Raw genomic sequence first — 22182 nt, 5'->3', positions numbered from 1 at the left:
GTGAGTATAGAAGAGAGCTCACACAAAATTCTGCCTTAATGGCCACAGGCAGAGAAGACCCGGGAGCTGATGACCAGGGAACTGAGGCTGAGACTGTAGACAGCCTCTCACCCATGAAAGGCTTAATAACACAGTTCAGTGTAATGCAAGGCGCTTACCTCTCTCAGGTGGATGTTTTCCTTCTCTTTCTGGTCTAAAATCACTTCCAAGTGGCTGACCTGAGACTCGGCCTCTGCCATCCGCCGTGTGCGCTCATTGTCATCCTCAAGGCTTTTGGATGGCAACCCCTTACTCTGCAGCATCTCCAAGAGCTTTTTAATGGACTCATCTCGAGCATTGAGAGTCTGCTTCTGTGTTTCAATTCTCAGCTCCATTTCTTCCAACGTCTTCCGCAGAAGGAACAGCTCCTTGGCCTGCCTGTCGTGCTCGGCCTGGAGCCGGCGGAAGTTCTCCTCGGTCAGCTCGATGGTGAAGTGCTCGGCTCCTCTGTTCCCACTCTCTTGCTGCAGGAGGTGGTTGAGGTCTCTCTGGGTCCGCAGCTCATCCTGAAGGGCCTGGATGGTCAATTGCAGGTGCTACAGGGAGAAAGACGGAGCAGGGGAGGAGAAAGGAGAAAAAAAGTCAATGAAAAGGCCAAGTGCTGCCAGCTGCTGCCACACTATGAAGATGGAATGTTAATCATGAGGTCCAGGGGCCAGCCATGAAGTCCTCCACGGTGACTTCAGAAGCATGGGACAGCACATGAAGAGGGGAGTTAATTCAGTGATGCTTTCTGAATGTCTTAGGAGAAGAAAAATGCACACACACACAGAAACGGCATATTAGTGTCAACCACAGGGGAAATTATACATCTACGGTGTTTACTTTAGGAAGGGAAAGGGCTAGAGGGAAACTTCCATGAAACACGCCTTCTTAGGCCCACAACAGTCCAGACTCAGTATTCCTTGTTTCCTAAGATGTTCTTTATCCATTATTTTTCATGATAAATGCATATCCATTTAAAAATGAAAATAATAGCATCCACTACGAGTAGACACAAACAAGGACTTTATTTTTTACAAATAAAGCTGTGAACAGGTTTAGTAAACAGGATTACTGCCTCTGCAAGCAAAAGGGAATAAATGGAGACAGACAAACACGGTCCAACACACAAGGGGGTGAGGCTGTGCAGAGCAAAACAAACAGGCTGCAGAGTAGACAAACCTTGGTTCTCCTGGCATCCAGCAACTGAACAGCATGGGAAATGAAAAAAAAAACGAAGCAAAAAATCAACATAACGAAAAGTCCAGTGCAAGCAAAGGATATTCAACAGAAAGAACTTAATCAACATAGAGTACCTTCACAGAAAAGAAAGGAAAAGAAATCTCACTAAGCCAACACCCATAAGCTGCACACAATTCAGAGCATTGATGCTGGGTCAGTGCAAAAAGAAAAACGAAGAAAGGAAAGAAAAAAAAAAGAAAAATGCCAATCAAGGCTTAGTTCACTAGCCTTTTGCTTCCCTCTCTCTCTGACCCAACCCACAATTTTTGGATATCTCACCAGAGAGGAAATCACAACACTGTAGAGTACCCAAACATTGTTTCCAGTCACCACAGTGGAAAACACCAGAGAAAGTAGTTAACAGTTACAAGAAAGAATCAATTGGTGGATTCATGTCTTCCTTTCCAGACCAACCTCAGGCTGGTTGAGGAGGCAGCCACAAGCTTGAAGATGTTTTTGCCCAGGGACATACCAAGAGGCTTCAAAAATAGCAGTTACTCATTCATTCAGAGATACATAATCCCGCCTGTGAACCAGACCACAACATTAAGCAGAGGAAGCGAGCTGGACGCAAGACAGGACTCGTGCCCACAGGGACTCACAGTGTTGTAAGGCACAGATAACACCATGTCTGAGTTTTATAAATATTGGACTGCTCAACATTTGACATCTGTCTGAGGTCCTATGGCTGATACCAAAGGTGTTGACCTCTTTCTGAATGTGGCCTCCACGCAGAAAGCAGCACAGGTGGGGCACACTGCTGGTTGCTGTAGCTCCCACTTCACCTTCAGACTTGGGAATGAGAAGCTCCTAGAGCACAGGGACAGGTTTTCTCCTCAGTATCTGTGTGCCACTGTGCCTCGTGGGGTTCCGAGTGCTACACATTGACAAAGATTACTGATTAGTCTGTGACACAACACAATCTTACAAATGTAAGTTTCGGGTCCCTTGCTTTAGTCACAAGGCTGTGTAACAATCAACACAGTTTTTATCACGGTTATCAGCACAGAAAGAAATCTTGTACCCTTCAGCAATCTACTTCCCATTTCTTTGTCAAGACCTAGGAGTCAATAATCTTTCTTTCTCCATAAATTTGCATATGAGAGATATTTCTTATCAGTGAAATCATGAAATAAGTCGTTTCTTTGGTTTCATATGCATTTAGAATTTAATGCCTGCTTTAGCATCAAAATTTCATTCCTTTCTATAACTGAATATTATTCCATTGTAGAGTTAGACTACATTTTATTTATCTATTTACCAGCTGATAAATGAACAGATATTCATTATTCATAGCAGCATTATTTACATTGGCCAAAAGTGCAAATAATCCATATGTCAATCAATTAATCAGTGCATAAATATGACATATCCAGTTAATTAGATATTATTTAGCCATAAAAGGGGGTAATATAACTAAAGAATGACCCTGAAAATATGTCAGCACAAAAGTAGCCAATCACAAATGACCACAAATAGTGTGATTCTAGTGATTCTACTTATACAATACCCAGATAAGCAAATTTATAGACAGAGATAAATTAATGATTGCAAGAAATGAAAAGGATATAACTACTGACTACTGTGCTGCTTCCTTCTGGTGTGAGAAACATAATCAGCAGCTATGTGGCAGTGTTAGTTACACAATTCTGGAAATATATGAAAACTGATAATTTGTACTTACAGGGGCAAGCTTTAAGTTAAATTTTTACCTCAATAAAGCTGTCACAGAAAGTGACATCCATTCACCCAACTCTGAACTAATCAAAATAGATTGTACTGGAGAATGTAAGACTCAGCCCTGCTGTTGGGGGCCTGGTTTAGCTACTGTCTTCTGGTTACTTAAATATGCTTTAGGTTAGCATGTCCTTGTCCTTTGAAGATAGTGTGAGTTTCTGAGTTAAACCAAGTTAATTTGGAGATAAATGTAATTTGGAGATAAAAGGATAATGAAAATGAATCAGGATAATGAGAATGGAAACTCTTGCCTGAGAGCAACCAAAAACAATGTGTTTTTTGTTTTTGTCTTTGCTTTTTACTTCATTCACACATAAGCCAGAGGAGGTTCCAAAACAAATCTACAGACCTGCTCTGATCACAGGTGTCAACAATGACAAGAAGGAGCAATCCCTGGGTGGGTAAGCTGTCTCTCTCCCTGGTCCCTTGTTTTCATATCTATAAAGTGGGGCTCACTCTCACGTCTACTGTATTCCTGAGTGGATAACAAGACAGAGCGTCAGGTGCAATGTTTAAGGGAAGGAGAGGGGGGCCATTTATCCATTCAGTATAATTTACCTTCTATCTCTCAGACTCATAAAATATAAAACAAGAGGAAGAAGAAATAGCTCACGTTCACAGTCCTTGTAGACAAGGAAAGCCACAGAAGAAACGCTGTGCCATGAGAGTCATGACTGAACGTCGTATCTGGGTGTCTAGACCTCATGGGATACATCAAGGACAGTTGACACAGACCATCTGTCTAAGGAATTTGATTGTGTGGATAACTAAAAAGTTTGACAGAACTAGCTGCCAAAAACAAGACTTTGCTCTTAACCCTCATCAGAGAAACTTCTTTGTGCAGTGGATGGGAAGACAGAAACTCATAATTGGTCAAAATGTAGAAAATAAGTGTTTGTGGAATGTAGGACATCCATATCATGTCTTCTTCCAAGGCTCAGGAGCATCACGGAAGAGAGAAGAGAAAGACTGTAAGAGCCAGTAGTCAGGGTTGATGGAAAGAGTGTCTTGTGGACATGACTGGACCACCGCACTAATGAACTGACAGCAGCTGTGGGTGCTGCCCAAAAGCTGCTTAAGATCAGCTCAGTCAGCACTCCCATGTAGATGCAGGAAAAGCTCGTAAGCTCCCATCCCACAGAGAAATGGCCGGCAGCTAATGGCTGCTAGCGAAGAGAAGGGTTTGTTTAAGAGTATGGCGCCTGTTCACATTCCAATAGACAGCCCCACATTCACACATATATGAGCAATACAAATTGGACTCAGTGTCTTATTTTAAGGATGTGAAGTTTGCTGGGGAAGGTGAGAGGTAGAGGAGGTATGGTGGCTTGAGTAAGAATGGCCCCATAAGGTCATATGTTAGAATGCTTGTTTACCAAGGAGTGGCACTATTTGAAGGGATTGGAATTAGAGGGTATGGCCTTGTTGAGGAAGGATGTCACTGGGGAGAGCTTTGAGGTTTCAAAAACCATTTCCAGGTCCAGTCTGTCTGTCTCTGCCTCCATATTTCTTTCTTTCTTTCTCTCTCTCTCTCTCTCTGCTTCTTTGTCTCTATTTCTCTCTTTCTTTCTCTCTCTCTCTCTGTATGCCTCTCTGTCTCTGTCTCTCTCTTTCTCTCTGCCTATGGATCAGGATCTCTCTCAGCCACCTCTCCAGCACCATGTGTATCCATGTGCCACCACACTCTCCATTATGATGATGGTGGACTAACGTCTGAAACTCTAAGCAAGCCTACAATTAAATACTTTCTTTTATAAGAATTGTTTTGTTTCTAGTGTCTCTTCATAGCAATAGAACTGTGGCTAAGGCAAGAAGAGGAGGGGGAAGAGAGGTGAATATAATAAAAATATATTTCATATGTATGATGTATGAAATTCTTGAAAAAAATGATTAAAAATACTATATGTTATTAATAGACAAGGCCACAGTACAAATGAGATCTCTGTCAAAGTCACAGTGTCTTCTCTAAGAGTCAGAAATCAGAAGGATAATGGCCAGTTTCCAATTCCCTAGTATGCACATTATTCAGTCTCTTCTGCTGAAATCCTCCACTCTTCAACCATGAAGATTCACTTCTTTGAAGTCAGTCACTCAAATCTCACTAGCTGAGTAAATCTGAGCCTACAAAGCAGCAACCTGCAAGACTGTGTTATAGAACCATATCTTTGGAAGCTCCTGGCGGTCAAGATGGTCTCAATTCCCCAATGCTCTTTAGAAAGAAAAGCCTATCCACTGTCCTCCTTCATCAGGACAGGGAGGCGCCATGTTTTCCAACATTGGGCCCGGGTACCAAACTGCTAGCATCTTAGCTAACCTCCTTCAAACACAAAAGTGCACGTGTTGGACAAGGACATAAAAATCTTTTACTTACCATCTGGATTCTAGGTTCATTCTCCTGTTGCCCATAGAGAATCAAATCTCAAAAAGTATGGGAAGACTTTATAGAGCAACAGCAGCTATAACAATAGAGTCCGAGCTACTGGCCGAAGTCATTTGCAAGAAGTTCAAGTAGACTGTGCCACATATACCATAACATGCAGCCTTGAGCCATGTGTGCCCAGAAGTGTGTCCTTTAACCAGTCCTTTGAAACCTTCCTTCCTACGTAGTTATAACCTTAAACTCTGCCCCTCATAGAAAAGACCACTTATCACTTCAGTCCATAAAAGGGAAGTGTTTTAAAGACTCTTCTTACGTTACATGCGTCAGTGGCATGGGCGTGAACTAACTTGAAAGTCTAGTTTATTTCCAATCTCAAGCTCACAGAAGTTCAATGACATTATCCAAAGACAATGGGAAGTGTCATATCAATTTGTTTTTCTTGCTTCATTACATTTTCTGATACATCTTCCCTCTACACTGTAGCTAAATGAAGGCAAATCTCCCTTCCAAGCATAGCTAGGCTTACAAAAGAAGAGGAGAAATCTCTAAGGGAAAGAGAGGTGGGAAGAGAATGGGTAGGGGGAAAGGGAGGCACAGAGAGCTAAAACTCACGTGCACACAAAATAGTTCTAATCCCTCTCCTACAGAAGCAACTGTCGCTGCAAACACTGAGCTGAGGAAGGCAAGCAAGACAAAGCCAGTGTGCGTTAGTTTCCTATCAAGCAGAGAAGAGCAGAGAGCAAAGCCCCTGACTGGAGTGAAAATGCTTCACAACATGAACAAATTGTTGGAAATTAACAGAGACCCGAGGAAAATCCCATGGCTAACAGTCATATTAGTCATATGACTAATAGTCATATACAAAACAAGTAATGCTTTTGAAATATTTAAGTACACAAATGAATATTTTTAAAAGAAATTGCTAAGATGTAAAAATGACACTCTAAAATAAACTGGTGGATTTGAAAAGAATAAAATTATGTGTAGTAATGAAAAATACAGTATTATAAACAAAAGCCTTCTGGATTAATTAAGATAAGAGAGGAAACCAGTGGACATAGGGCCATGGAGATAATACAAAGAGCTATTGGCTCTTTGAAAAATCTAATAAACATGTCAAAAATCACAACATAAGGGGATATTTAAAAGATAGCATGCAAATGATTTCTGTGTTTTTATTTTTACTTTTGTTTTGTTTGTTGAGATAGGGTCTCACTTGATAGCTCTGTCTAGTCTAGAATTCACTATATAGCATAGGCTGGCAGAGTTCCACCTGCCAAAAGTTGCAAATGTTGATGAAAGAGACAAATGACTAGAAAAGTATCTTCCACGATCTAATTCTAGAAGGAATGGGAAGCCTCACAAGACCTGTAGCTATTAAATGCTGGTTTAAAATTCTTTCCCTTAAAAAAGCCCAGATGATCCCAATTTATGCACTTACAGCAGCTGGATTCAAACATGAGGAAAGTAACTTACAAACCAGCTTCACACCTAGGCCATAAGTACTGCCCACAAAAAGCCAGACTCATAAAAAAAAAAAAAAAAAAGAAATACAGAACATTTTTTGGCATGATGTTCTTGTGGGCTGTGTACAGTTGTTCATTCAAATGCTGATTTCTCTACCCCACTATCTGGTTTCACTCCAGACATTGAACTGTGATGTTCATTCTAAGCATTCCTGTCTCAAGTTTACGCCACCATTTTAGGCCACCATTTTTCTCTGTATTGCCAATAAAAGCCAACCAACTAATGCTGAGCAATACAGACAATAGAGTGGGACATCCTGGTTCCGAGAGGGGAGGAGAAAGGACAAGAAGTGCAGGATGGATCTGTGTAAAGGGGACTGGGAAACACCAAGAGGAATGAGCCAGACCTAGGATATGATTTCAAAGCAAGCATAGTATGGGAAATCTGAATGGGAGGAAGTTATACTAGCTTGAAGGTTTAGGATGGAGTAATCATTGCGCAGCATTGTCTTCTAGGCTAATTAAATAAATCCTAGTCTCTCTATATGGTTATTTGGGTATATATCTGGTTAGGAATTAACCAATGCTTTACTAAAAATACAAATCCATATTAAATGTTAATAATCTTTTAAAAAACACATAACCTAGTCATGCTGTTTTTTTTAGAAAAATAAAGAACAAAGAAATTCAGTCTCAGACAAACTTGTCATGTAAAACACAACAGAGAAAAAGAAGAAAAAAATTACATCATCAGCTCAAGATACAGCCATTCATGCTTGTTTGTTTCTTAAATCTAAGCAAACTAAGAATAAAAAGAGCCATTCCTGAAGTGTGTGTCCACCGTACACAGGTTCAATACTCCTCATGCAAATGAAATGAAGCCCTGCCCACTGTCAGCACCGCCTACACAACACTCCCCTGGAGGTGTGAGTCAAAACAGCAAGACCTGAAACAGTATTAGAAGGATTGAAAGGGTAATAATTCTAACATTGTCAACTGCATTATGTGGTTTTAAACTTTGAAACATCAAAAAAAATCTATAAATTATAGGAAATTTTAAAGTATACTTTCCTACTAACAGAAAATGACAACAGGAAAAAAAAAAAAAAAAAGAACAAAGCCCCAGTAAAAATAGACAAATCTGAAAATACTAAAATCAGGAATTTCTGTTACCAAAAAAAAAAAAAGGACACTACAGAGTAAAAACAGCAAGCCATAAAAATGAGAGAGATTGTTGTTGTTTATAAAATGCCACAAGATTAAATCCCATAAATTCAACAAGAAATGCAAGAAAATGCAAGAAAACAGCAAAATGTAAGAAAAGTCAAGCCTGGCAGACTCATGGCTCTAATCCCAACATCTGGGAAGCAGTGGAAGACAGATTTCTGAGGATCCAAAGATGCCTGATGCACATAGCAAATACCAGAGCATCTGGGGTTATATGGTGAGACCTTGCCTCAAAAGAAGGGGAGGGGAAGGAAGAGAGGTGGAGGGGGGATAGGAGAAAGGAGGCAAGGAGAAGGGAGCAGAAGAGAAGAGGCAAGAAGAGAGGAGAGAGGAAGAGGGGAGGGGAGGAGAGGGCAGAAGAGAGGAGAGGAGAGGAGAGGAGAGGAGAAGAGAAGGGAGGGGAGGAGAGGAGAGGAGAGGTGAAGAGGAGAGAGGACAGAGGAGAGGCTCAGTGGGTAAGAGCACATACGCCCAGAGTACCTAAACTTGATTTCCAGCACCCACATCTGGCAGCCCACCTACAACTCTCTGCAACTCCAGCTCCTTCAGAGCCACCCAGACAGGGAGGAAGGTAATGCAGTGTATAGCAGCCTAGATTCTAGAGCAGCCTGTCTGGTTCTAATCCTGGCCTGGTCACATCCTAGCTGTATGATATAGAATGTGTCTCTCAGCCTGAGTCTGATTCCTCATCTGTAAATCAGGGGCCTGCCTTATGTCACTGAGTTCAAATAAAAATATGTTCACAGCAAGTGTGAACTAGGGCATATTCTCCATATACCAACAAGACCTGTCTCTACATCCCCCCAAATGGCCCCCATAGTTGAGTCAAGGGTCAAGACACCTGGACATATGTAGGCCCTGGGGTACAAGCACATTGACACCCAGCATTCAGACAGAAAGCTGCCCTACAAAGGTGGGTGAGAGAAGGTCTCATAGAAGTGCCATTCGGCTCAGAAATCTTGCCTCCCTTCTAAAGCTAGCACTGTACAAGGACAGTTCAAGGAGAAAGGTGGGAGCTCTAGAACAAACTGGCTGAGATTTTTCCCCTCTACTATGGCTTCTCCAAACTAGCATGGACCTTTCCCTGAACCATAGTTGGGTCAATTATAAAATGGGAATAATTGTGTGAACCTCGCAGTATTTATTATTCAAAAGATTCAGGGAGACTCTGTTTACCTCCACACAGGTCCTGAGTGAAAACAAATCCTCAGCCTCCAACATGGATGACATTACAGCCTAAAGCAAAGGCCAATAATCCATTAGACTTCACCAACAAGCCATCAGGACATCAAGCACCCTCGTGCTTTGTTTTTACCAGATTGTGTTTAATCCTGTTTCCCCATGTAGTTCCCCTGGAAACATTCTACCAGCTGCTAATATGTTTACTTTGAGGCTGTCCTGGGAGCAACAGTTGCCTTCTCAATAAAATGTACTCACATCTTCACTTTACAGTCTGAAATAGTCACCCAGAAAATACCCTCTCAAGGACGGCTGCTAATTTCCCTACACTGAAAACTACTGTTCCATGGTGCACATAATAGTGAATGAGAGCCAAAAAAGGAAGGCGAGAGACTGAGAGAGGAAACTATCTCACCATTCAGTCAGCGCAGGGCCACAGTGTGGGGAGGCCAGGCGTCCAGGCCTCCCTGCGGTTACTGTGAGGGGTGGTGTCCTTGACAGCATCTCACTCTGTCCAGTTCTCTCCCCCGAAGCTTAAATGCCTCACGCCTGCCAGCTCATTCATCTGACAGTGCTGCTCTGAAGCTGCCAGTGGTGTGTCCACCCATGAGGGGATAAACTGGGCTGGCTTACAGGATTTCATTGCAGTCGTATCACTAGCAGATATGGGCCAGTGTCTAAAATTGAGGTTTCTTCTAGCCAACTCTAAAGTCTCCTAACTCTAAAAGAAATCACAGGACTTCATTTTATACAACTCCCATAAGCTCCCATATTCAGCTCTTTTTTTTTTTTTTTAAGAAAAAAGGAGAACAATGAAAATGCAAGAAACTAAATTCTACTGGAGATTATATGGAAAAATGAAGAAGGGAGATATACACTTTGCCTGAGCCAACTTCCAATAGCTACTGGAGTCAGAATCTAATCCAGATTTCTGAATGTCTAAAACACAAAAAGGTAAATAGAATGAAAATATAATTATATATGTATGATGTGCATGGAACACACAATTATTTAAATAGGGACTAGCCAGATGTTTAGAATCTACTGTGTCTTATCCCCAAACATGGAAAATATGAGTTCCTGGCAGATTTTTTTTTTTTAAATTTGTGACCTTAAGCTCTTTTCCACACTGTGGGGAAAAAAACAACAAAAAAAGATAAAGTTTTTGCACTATAAAGCAGTTTAGGTCTCCATTGCTATGAAAACTGTCTCCAAGCTATATAAAAATATGAATTGGCATATACCCAGAAGTCTTGAAGTTTCTTCTCCTTTTTTTTTAATAAATCCATATTCCTTCTCAGGCAAGGATTTAACATAACTCTTTCAAAGAAAACAGACCCTCTCTGCAGACCTCTTGGCCTGCTCTACTTCCCTTGTGACTTTATTTTCTTATTAATCATTTTCCAGTTTGTCTCTAATCAACTTTTTAGGGCAGGTTCTCTGATCCTTCTCTCTGTAATCCACATACAGGATGTACAATGCTCACTGTGGCTCCAAACCTTCCCTGGGCTAAGCCATGTGTGTGACAAGACAATCAACAGGCCAACGAGAAGCACACGCATGTGCTGGTGGGAGGGTTGACGTGTTGGTGGAAGAGGATGAAGGAAAGAATAGTCCCACGTATGGGCCCAGGACCTGTCCTTTGGTGTAGAATCCTCTCAGGAAAAACAAAGGTAGCTGGACAAAGCACCAGGAGGCTGACTCCTCACAGAGACATGGCGTCGCTGATGACTGCAAAGCACACGTTGGTGGATGTGTGACATTTTGCAAAGGCTAAGAACAGAATACATGGCAAAGTCTGCCTTTAGAAGCAAGAAGAAGTGCTGGGTTTTATTGCACAACAGTACTCTAAGGTGGCACACTACCAGATTATAACACTGGGCTTAGAGTTAAGGACTCTGTCCTAATTATATCTTTGTATCCAACAAGTTATATGGTCATGGGGGGAAAAAATCACTAATCTTGTCTGAGAGCAGTGAAGAACAGAATTTTGCTCTCAGAATCTACTAACCCATTAAAGCCTCTGTTGCTTTCAACAAATTACTGGAGCCACTTTAACTAGCAGAGTTCATGCAAAGACCTCTTGAGATGCTCACTGAGTGAGCGAGCACAGTGGTTCCCCTAAAACACGAGGCCAAGGCTCTGGCACATAAGGGATGGTATCATTATTTTTGAGACAGTGATGGCTAGAGGCCCAGAAATTAGAAATTCCTTTTATTCCCTCTATTTAAGTGCGAAACAGAGATGGGCCTACTGAACATAAATTTTCAGTCACCAAGTAAATGCAACAGTGGAAACAATACACTAAGCACTTTGGCATTTTCTTAAATAAGGAAAAACAGGAAACAGTTGTTTTAGGACCAACTCAAAGAATGGTTGTTATTGACTTCCCATTAACTGGTCTGCATATAATTCTACAGGGGGTTCTCAAAAATACCAACCATTCCTGTTTGGAAGGTCAAGTTATTTTTCTAGTATAACCCATAACATATAAGCAACTATGGGACAATAGCATCCCCTACTGTCAACAGCTCCTGACCCAACATGTTTGAAAAAAGAAAACAAAAACTGAAGTTTAAGAAATTGGCTACAGCAGTAATGGACAACACAAAATTAACTCAATGGTAACTTGGTGTTTTTTGTGTCTTATAATGTTTCATCAGGGCTTTTTTTTTTCATACTTGTCACTTGCTTATATTTTATGGTTTCTGGTCTTATGTTTATGTGGGATTTCTACGCGTGTGTGTAAGCGTGTGTGTAAGCGTGTGTGCGCGCCCACGTGCGCATGCTCCTTGTAATTTTTCTTTGGCTCTCTGTTTCTTTGTTTTTATGTTTTCATGTCTATTTTCTAATGAGAGAGGGAGAGAAAGGGTGTGGATTGAGTGCGTGGGGAGGTGGAAAAGATCTGAGAGGAGTTGGAAGAAGGGAAACCATAATCAGAATATATTCTAAGGGGAAAAAAAAGAAGTTGAGATTTTTTTAGTGATTTTTTTTTTTAGTTCAAGGAAACAATCTCAAATGTGTAATCCAGGGCTAAAAGCTAAAAATTTACAATATTAACAGCGTCACATGCTATCACAGAATAATATTTTTGTTTAGTTGCTTAGCAAATCTTTTTAGATAGCACTTAAAAACCCTCATTGCTCCCTTTCAATGTTATCGTCTCTTCACCAGCTCACAACATTTTCATTTAACAAATTGCTAAATACCTAAGTATTTTCAGAATAGGTTAAAAAAAAAGGTTTATCTGGGTTAATTTCAAATGCCTGGATAAATAGTGAAACTCCCTACCCTAAGCCGCATGGATACCCTAACAAAACTCTGGTCCCTTCTACTCAGAATTATTTTTTAAAGATTTTTTTATTTATTACGTATGCGGTGGTCTAAATGCATGTACACCTGCACTCCTGAAGAGAACACCAGACCTAACAGACAGCTGTGAGCCACCACGTGGTTGCTGGGAGTTGAACTCAGGCCCTTTGGAAGAGCAGTCAGTGCACTTCACCTCTGAGCCATCTCTCCAGCCCTCTACTCAGAATTTTAATGAGAGATTCTCCCTGAGTACCTGCTTCCCACTGTTTCTTGGGTCCCTCGATGCCCGGGAGGGGAAAGGAAAGGCACCCACAACACCCAGCATCCTGAGACTCCGGGAGTAGCAGTGACCAGGAGGCCTCCGGCCCTGCCTCACACATGCCGAATCAGAATCTGCAATGATGGCCCCCGAGACATCTGTGGGCACATGGAGGTTTGAGAGATGGTTTTCCAGCCTTGCTATTTCTTTAAGCTAAGCTCGTTCACCAATAAGAACAAGAAGGGAAAACACGGCGAGCAGGGCAGGGTGGTGTGCTCTAAGCCTGAGTAAACTAACTGGTGCCCCCAACACGGGGACAAGACAGAGCGCTCGAGGGGAGGCGTTATTCCTTCACTGTGATCTGCTCTTCGATAGGCGTGTGCGTCAAGATTCCTTTCCCAGTCAAAGAAGGAACTCTACCAGCTCAAGCTCTGCATATGTAAGTGTCATTATAAAACATATACTTATGTAAGATACGCGATTGTATACACTCATCATTTACTCTGGGGACTACATTAAATTTAATTATTCACTGTTATCTGTTGCCATTATTATTTAAAAGATAATCCGGGAGAGCTTTGAAAATCATCATGAGTGTAAATACTGCGTTTAACATTTGCTCCTGCATTCATTTTATTCTGCCTTTAAGCAACATTTCTGTGCACCTATCTCGCCTTGGTGAGATTTTAAGCAGCATTTCTGTGCGCCTGTCTTGTATGGTGAAATTTTAAGTGACTGGAAAAGAACCACGAAGAGTCGATGTTGAAACTTCTTCAAATTATCATTTGAACGATGTGCTAGGAGAACAGAAATACAGTGGTTCATAAGTAGCCTGAGAACTCAAACTCTCTAGAGTTTTCCATTCTATTAAGGTACCAGAACTGAAGGTCAGTGTCCTTTTCTCTGCTATGAAGGTAGATACTTAACCACTGGTGACCCAAATGTCTAAACATTTAATACATATGCACACAGGCATGTATTTGTGTAGAAAAAGGAGAACATGTGAATGAGTAGATGAATGAGAACACATGAATGCGTGAAAGGAACCAAATGTGAGTTTAATATGATTGCCCGATTGAAGGGACTTGGTATCGGCTAGGACACAAACCTCTTGGCATCTGTAAGAGCATTCCCAGAGAAGTTTAACAGAGGAAAGGCCAACCCTGCAAATGGTGGCACCACTCCATGGCCAGGGATCTGGACAGAAACAAAGGAAGAACAAAGAAGAAGAAGAGAGAAGGGGGAGGGGGGAGAAAGAAGAGGAGTGGGAGGAGGAGAAGGAGTAGAATGAGGAGGAAGAAGGGAGTGGCCAATATATCCTAAGAATGTAATATCAATCAATAAGAACAAACAGACCACAGTGATCATTGCTTGGTGTATGGAAGATAAAGAGTTTTGACTACTAAAGCTACAGGCTTTAGAGGGTGAGAATGTGACTCTTTTTTGGTGGGGGGGAGGTCGAGACAGGGTTCCTCTGTGTAGCCATGGCTATCTTGGAACTCTCTCTGTAGACCAGGCTGGCCTCGAACTCACAGGGATCACCTGCCTCTGCCTTCCAAATGCTGGAATTAAAGGCATGCACCATCACCATCCAGCTAATGGCACATATTTAATTGGATAATTATTACTATTTTACAATGGCATGAATATACTTCTAAAACCCATGAATTGTACAATTTTAAACTGTGAATTTTACCGTATGTCAAGTATATCTCAAAGAAGGTATTTAAAAATATGGGTGATGGGGGAACGGTAAAATGGCTCATCAGGTAAAAGTATTCCTTGAGCAAGCATGAGTTCCATTAGTGGCCTAGAACTCCCATGAAAAAGCCAGCTACAGCAGTGAGCAGTGGCAGACTTCGTACTACCACACCAAAGTGAGAGGTGTGGACGGAGAACTGCCTACAAGCTTGAGGGTCTGCAGCACAGAGCATGACAGAAAGAAGAGACTCTGCCTCAACCAGGCAGAAGAAGAGAGGCCCTGCCTCAACCAGGCAGAAGAAGAGAACTAACTCCCCGGTGCTGTCCTCTGACCTGTACACAGACATACACTGTGATACACCATATATATGCATGCACACACACAGAGAATAATAATTAATAATGGTAATAATAATGAGAAGGAGAAAAGAAAGCGAGGAAGAAAGGAAGAAGAAAAGAAGGAAGGAAGGAAGGAAGGAAGGAAGGAAAGAAGGAACGAAGGAACGAAGGAAGGAACGAAGGAACGAAGGAACGAAGGAAGTAACGAAGGAAGGAACGAAGGAAGGAACGAAGGAAGGGAAGAAAAAAAAGAAAGATTTTGAGGATGATGAGAGATAGGTACAGTCCTGAGGTCTTCCTCTATCCCACTTTCATCTGGCAAATAGTTTTCTCAAAAATAACTTACATACTTAAAACTATATTTTAGTTAATATTCTTTGAATATTAACTAAAAAAATTATAAGCAATCAGTTTGACCGGTTTTGTATCAAAAAGGAGACCACAGGAAAAAGATAGCACAGTATGTCATACATTTGGGGGGAAAAAATGAGGCAAGGACATGGCAGTTCAGTATCCAAGTGGGTTCCATTGTAATAGGAACAGGGACTGTCTCTGATATGAACTGATTGGCCCGCTCTTTAATTACCTCCCCCTGAGAGGGAAGCAGCATTACCAGGCCACAGAAGAAGACAATGCAGCCACTCCTGATGAGACCTAATTGACTAGGATCAGAATGAAGGAAAAGAAGACCTCCCCTATCAGTGGACTTGGGGAGGGGCATGCATGAAGAAGAGGGTGGGAGGGTGGAATCGGGAGGGGAGGAAGTAGGGGCTTATGGGGGATACAAAGTGGATAAAAAACAAAAAAAAATGAGGCAAGGAAAGGAGGAAATGGGATGTAGTAAGAAACCATGACATCGTTAAGTGGATAGGCCACATGCCCAATACCTAGGACCCCAGCCAATTTGCAGCCATCATTTTTAAAGCCACCATTATCATAGCAAACCCAGGTTACAACCTTCCCACAATGCCATGGGAGAAGAATAAACCTGAAAAGAATGAAACATGAAATCACACGAATGAAACATGAAATCTGTGACCTACACGAACAAAATCTCTCAACCATGCAAACTTTTCAGTCTGGCCATTTTAATTGCTAACCTGAAGCAAAACACAACAACAATTTGCTATCTCAAAAGAATGAACCCGTCTTTTGCTTTTAAATAGACAGCAACAAGGTGGCAACTGAACCAGTGTCTAATATTATCAGTGGCAGGGATCAGAGGGAAAAGCCACCTGGCTTACTTTTGTAGGAGGGTAAACGAACCACTGTTTGTGCAAAGTCACTGACGAAATGGTAGTACCCTAGAGCAAGTCACAGGTACCAAGCACACAGGGCACTCTCCTTCCCCATTCTTCCGGTTCTTCTCACGCGTCTTGTTTGGTGCTGAAAGCCAGAGGGGCCAATTACCAGACAGTTAGCACTGAGGCACGTGACAGCCACATTTTCACACTGTAGTCAAGCATCTCTGAGCCGGGCGCATCCCCTCTACCACCTTCCACTGATGGCACAGCTGTGGCAACCACGTGCCGAACCTCCCAGTGCTTGCTGTGGGCTCTGAGGCTTGGGCACTTGGAACAGAGGATTTACCCCAGCCAGAATGAAGCACGTTCTCTCTGAAACGATTTCTCAGAAAACACCTTTAGGGGAGCTTTTGAGGCTTACACTTCTTCCAGCTAGGAGCTTAAAGACTGTACAGTGGGTTTAGAGGAAAACTATGTGGAATAAATGTCAAGAATTAAGGGGTCACTCTGGAACCCAGAAAAGAAAGCAATGTCACTGAAGACCCCTGTTACAGTCAGTGGAGCCGGAGAGACAAAGAGATGAGAATAGTTCTTTTCTAAATGCTTTGACAAAAGAAATGTGGCTAAGAAATGAGACCCCCTGATAGCAATCTACACTAGTTTAAGGTCATCTTTACTTATCTGGATAATTTCGAACCTATTGCTTACGACAAAAGATATCCTTAGTGAAGATTCAGAGAGGATGTGCATATGCATTTGTGAGCACATACAGATTTCATTTGCTTTCAGAATCTTTTTTTCAAATTGTTATACTAGTGAGAGAGAATAAAATTTTCTCCAAAATACAGTAAAAAGTATTTTTAAATAAGGTCTTGAAAGTGCTTTTTTCATCTATGAATATTCCTTTTGTTTTATAGTTCACTTGAGACTTTTAAAGTAAAGAAGAAGAGAGAATGGCTTTCAACTCTGAGTCTGGAACAGAGCTAACACAGCAAGTCCAAGAGGGATATAAAGGCCCGAAAAGCACAGACTCCGCTGCAGCCAGAACAAGAGACGCTGAACTGAAGATGAATTGGAACCAAGGCAAGCCCCAAGCTCCAGGTCTCACAGGCGTTCTTCCGATTGGTCCAGGGTTACATACATTTCAATAGACTAGAGCCCTCCCCCAGTTACAGTGAGGCCCAAAGGCCCTCCTGAATCCACACATCTGTACCCCATTTAAAATGGAGGGTTGGCCCTCATCATTGTTCAGGTCTTTAGCTGTGAACTAAGAGCAGCTTGCTGCACAAACCCCTAGAGACCAGGGCCTGCAAAATAAGTGAAGGTTTTTGTTTTGTTTTTTTTTTTTTAAATACATATTTTGCATCTTTCAACATTTTATTTCTTCAACTCAAAAGTCTACAGGGAAATAAATGAGAATGTGAAAAATTACAGGTTTTATGGTTATAGAAAGGAAGAAAATAAATACATGCAAGTGCAATGTCTGCAAAACACACGTCACACATCGCTCTGAGAGAGCTTTTAGATGACATTTCTGTTTTTAAATTGTGTGTTTTCAAAAGGCTGGATATGTAGCTAAGTTGATGATGGAGTGCTGGCCTAGCCTGCACGAAGCCCTGGATTCATGCTCAGCACCCCATAAACAGAGAGTAGTGGCATACACCTGTAATCCCAGGAGGCAGGAGGATCAGAAGGTCAAGACAATCTTAAGTTCACAGGCCAGCCTGGAACACTTGAGCTCCAGTCTCAGTGGAGAGGGCTCAGCGCTGGGCAAGTGCTCCACGCCGAACTATATCCCTAGCCCCTTGGTTGGTTTGTTTGTTTGTTTTTTAATTTTTCAGTTTGAGACTGAGTCTCATTAAGTTCCCCAAGCTGACTTTAAACTTGATCCTCACGCCTCGGTCTCTTGAGTTGCTGGGATTGCAGGCCTGTACCACCAGACTGAACAGGAAGTATCACTGTTTTCATTTAATGATAATCTACAAAATAAAATTATGTGGAAGTTAGGACATGACTTTTCTTTGTACTGATAATCTACTCTAGTCACTCAGTCCAAAAAAAAATGCATATGGCCAACTGTGGTAATGTCACCTTTAACCCCAGTACTCAGGAGGTAGAAATAGGCAAGGTTTCTATGAGCTTTAGGCCAGCCTGTTCTACACAGCAAATTCCAGCTGAGTTCCCTACATAAACAATGAATGGTGGACATAATGATGAAGCGCTCATCTCAGGGAAAAGGACAAAGAAAACTAGCTCCCCTGAAGACACAGTCAGTGTGAACTGCTTCGTCTGACTTTGGGTTCATTTCATGGTGCCTATAAATCTAGGAACACCCATAGAGAGAAATAAAAAACTATTTCAGGGTACTCATTGACAATCAATAGGTAAAGGAAGAAATCCAAAGGAAATGAGAAACCACCTTTAGGAAAACAAAAGTAGAAACACGTAGGTGAAAAGCCTACAGGATTCAGGCAGGCGGTACATACGGGAAGTTTACCACCATAAACACATACTAAAAAATAATAAGCAATCCAACTTCACACTTCAAGAAAGCACAAACTATATCTGGTGATATATCAATGTCAGTAACTAATAAATATTAGGGAAGAAATAAAATAGGAAAGTTTTTAAAAATCAACAGCTGTAGTAGAATTTTTGTAAAAATAAAAACAAAAACAAAACTTTAGATAGACTGAAGAGAGGAAGCTCCAATCTGCCCAGAAGGAGCTAAGAGAATTGCTGCCTTATCAATCAAGGATCGTAAGGGAGAATCCTGAAGAGCATACTCCAACTAATCGAAAATCTAGCCTGTTTCTCTTTCTAAATGTTGCTTGATATGTTAATGCTTAAACAGATATAACGAAAAGTTAAGAATATAAACAAACAAACAAACCAGTTAGGAAGTAAAAAGGTACCTTTAGAGAGTCAGCATAGAAACACACAGGCATGGAAATTATACAGCCCTAGGCTGTCCTCAGGCAAATCGCTTACACCCTGAGAAGCAGCAGTCTCCTCATCTATAGAACCAGCTAACACCTTCACTTCACAATTTTAGATTCAATGCATTCTCCATGGCATGCTTCAGGGAGAACCTGTGAACCTGTTTGAGAAATGACAGCAATTTTGGCAAAAATTAGCCCTCCCTGGCACACTACCACATGGATGGTGGTGACTGCAGAAGCTGTGAGCATCTCTCCTGCCACTACCCATCCTGCCCCTTATAGTGACCTCACCACCAGTCCCACCGGGGGCTCCAGACTACTTCCCCATTTCTAATTTCTAGAACCTGTGCTAACCCCGGGCTAAATTTGATTAATAGAATTTAGAGTAGATGTCTTCCTAACTTTGAACTCAAGAGACCTTGCTGTTTTCACTTTCACACTCCTGAGACTTTTGGCAAAGCAATTACAGAGATTAAACGACCCCCTTCCCTGAAATAACTGAAAAGCTGAAATAAATGTGTATACGCATGTGTGCTCTGTGTGTGTGAGTGTGCATGTATATGTGAGTGTGCACGTGTGTGTATGTGAGTGTGTGTGTGTGTGTGTGTGTGTGTGTGTGTGTGTGTGTAGGGGGCAGTGATTCCTCCACAGGAACAAATAAGTTCCTAAGATGGCCTCCCCAGCCTGGTGACAGAGCCTGGACTGCAGCACAGGAAGCACACAAAGGACAGACCTCTGGTTCCCTGGTTCCAGAAGGTGAAGCTGGGAGTCTGGAGAGATGAACAAAGGCTACAGAGGCACACCACCACCACCAACACTACCACCACCACCTCCACCATCACTACCTCCTCCACCTGAATAACAATCACCAATAAAGGGTCCTCTGCTAGCTGACAACCTAAAGAGGTACTGCCGACAGCTATCCCTGAACAGAGTTATCACTCATCCCATTTTCAGGAAGCTAAAAGCACTTGGGGAAAAAATGTGGACCACAGAATTCTGAACTATCAAGATTCATGTGACACCCACACTCAGATGGTTCCGTTGACTGGAAAGACGTCTTCCTCCCATTCCCATGGGGGATTAAGCTTGTCCTGGAATCAATGGTATATTCTGCATATTCCCTATCCTCAGACATAACTGATCAACAGGCGCACCCTAACCCCACCCCATTTGTGGTGAGTCACTTAGCATAATTCCTGTCCCTAAATACTTGGACACTGGGAACTGCATGCTGGGCTATTTTCATCCTGGAGAAAGAGGTCAGAAAACAAAAGCACTATTAAAGAATGACTAAGGAAGCAGTTCAGTGGTAGTGGTGACAGAGGATGCTGACTTGAAGACTTATCGGGACCTCTGTGACTCATACTATCCTAGTAAGAAGAAATACCAAATGCAGTGCAGTTTCAAGAGTCAGCAGACCATAGTCAAGTTAGAAATCAAGGTCCTTCAAGGGTCTCCCCAAATCAGCCTATTGCCAAACAGGCATATGTCCACCCAAAGTTACCACGCGAAGCATCAAGACATGAGTTCATGCTAAGTAAGTTGAGGGACCCAGATGAGCCGCAGAAACAAAATATAGTGACCCACAAGAAGGTGAAACTTTCTTGGGACCTTACTGCTCACAGACAGCACTCCCCGTCCTTTCCATCCACCTTGCTGCTCCTCCAGCAGGCTGAGCAAAGCCCTGGCTGGCCACTGTTGCCCATACCCTTCCTTCCACCTGAAATGCTCTTCCCCTGGATGACAAGCAGCACCTCCAACCACTTTACTCAGTTCTTTGCTCAATGTTGCTTCTCCGGGGATGTCTTCCCAGACCCCCCCCTCTTCATCTCATCTATCTTTACTGTGTCTATCTTCTTAACTATAACATAGGCTCTAGGAGTGCAAAGAGTCAACTCTTTACCCAAAACAGCATATCCAGTGCTGATAAGAATGTATCATACCTAACAGATGCTCAACAAATACTCAATTAATCAATGTATCCACTTTAAAATGAGCTCTGTACATTGTGTGTGTATCACCAATGTTAGTCTATGGGAGCATTCATTACAATTATTTTCTTGGTAAACTACAAATTCTACAAAACCAGGTGCTATATTTATCGTGTTTGCTTGCAGATGGGCTACATGTAAAATGCTAACATTTGTAAAATGTTTACCATACTACAATTAACACTATGTGATGCTCTTTTGTGAATTCATGCACTCCTCTCAGCACCTTTATCAAGTGGGTAGGAGTAGCATCTCCTTTCTGTAGGCAGGGAAACTGAGGCTCAAAGAAAGAGAAGCCACTGTTCAGGGTAAGCAAGATTTGACTGACTCTCAAACTCAAGCTCTTATCTTTAATGCTACTCTCTCAATAAGAATTTCAATGTAGGTAGGTCTAAATGAAGAAAGGAAGGAGGGAGGGAAGGTGTTTTATCATGACTGGCTCTTCTTACATGTTCTCCTTAAGAATTCTGTCCATCCACAGCGAAGCTTCACGACAAATGGCCTTATTTCAGTGCTTCATGGATCAAGGAATAGAGTCTTACCCATCACAACCAGATATTACATGCCTCAGTGAGACAGCCAGAACTAGAACCCGGGTCAATGGAAGAGGAAAAGTTACTCAGAACCATCCCAGAGGGTCTAGAACCGTGGTAAACAAAAGCTTCAAGAAATCCTGCTTATACAAGAAGCACAATGGGCACGGAGGAAATCTACAGAAAGCGGATAGTGAAGAAGGGAGAAGACAGCAGGAAATCCACAGTGATGCCCTACAAGAACCACACATTTCAATCCCGATAACCCTCTGTTCTCAGCTCCAGTGAACTGTCTTAACACACCTCACTAACTCTTTTAAAATAAACCAGCAAATCAAGTACAAGGAATATAGTTTTCCCCAGCTCTCTAGAGCTGTTTTCCAAGCTGTTTGCCTTGAATTATGTACTAATCCTGTACATGTAAATATGAGAGTAAGAATAAGTCTGAATTTCATCTTTTTCTCTGTGTATCTCTGCTGAACTCAAGGTCACCAATTTCTAATGGTCTTAGCCATTTATGGCTAGAGGGAAACCACCTGTTATTCTTCATGGCCAGTTCTTCCAGATCATTTCTTTGGTAGAAATGGCAGCCCGCTAGTGACCCAC

At 41.9% G+C, this 22182-nt stretch overlaps 1 protein-coding gene across 1 annotated transcript in view; it reads right to left on the bottom strand.

The window, feature by feature from the left end:
• The window catches only part of Erc2 (ELKS/RAB6-interacting/CAST family member 2), an 898378-nt gene that overhangs the window by 751086 nt on the left and 125110 nt on the right, over positions 1 to 22182 (bottom strand). The window contains 2 exon segments of the mRNA XM_060390770.1: positions 159 to 575; positions 1204 to 1227. Coding sequence (XP_060246753.1) covers positions 159 to 575; positions 1204 to 1227 — 441 coding nt within the window.

This window comes from Meriones unguiculatus, chromosome 9, assembly GCF_030254825.1.
Source record: "Meriones unguiculatus strain TT.TT164.6M chromosome 9, Bangor_MerUng_6.1, whole genome shotgun sequence".
Classification (NCBI taxonomy): Eukaryota; Metazoa; Chordata; class Mammalia; order Rodentia; family Muridae; genus Meriones; species Meriones unguiculatus.
This window is presented reverse-complemented; position numbering and strand designations above follow the sequence as displayed.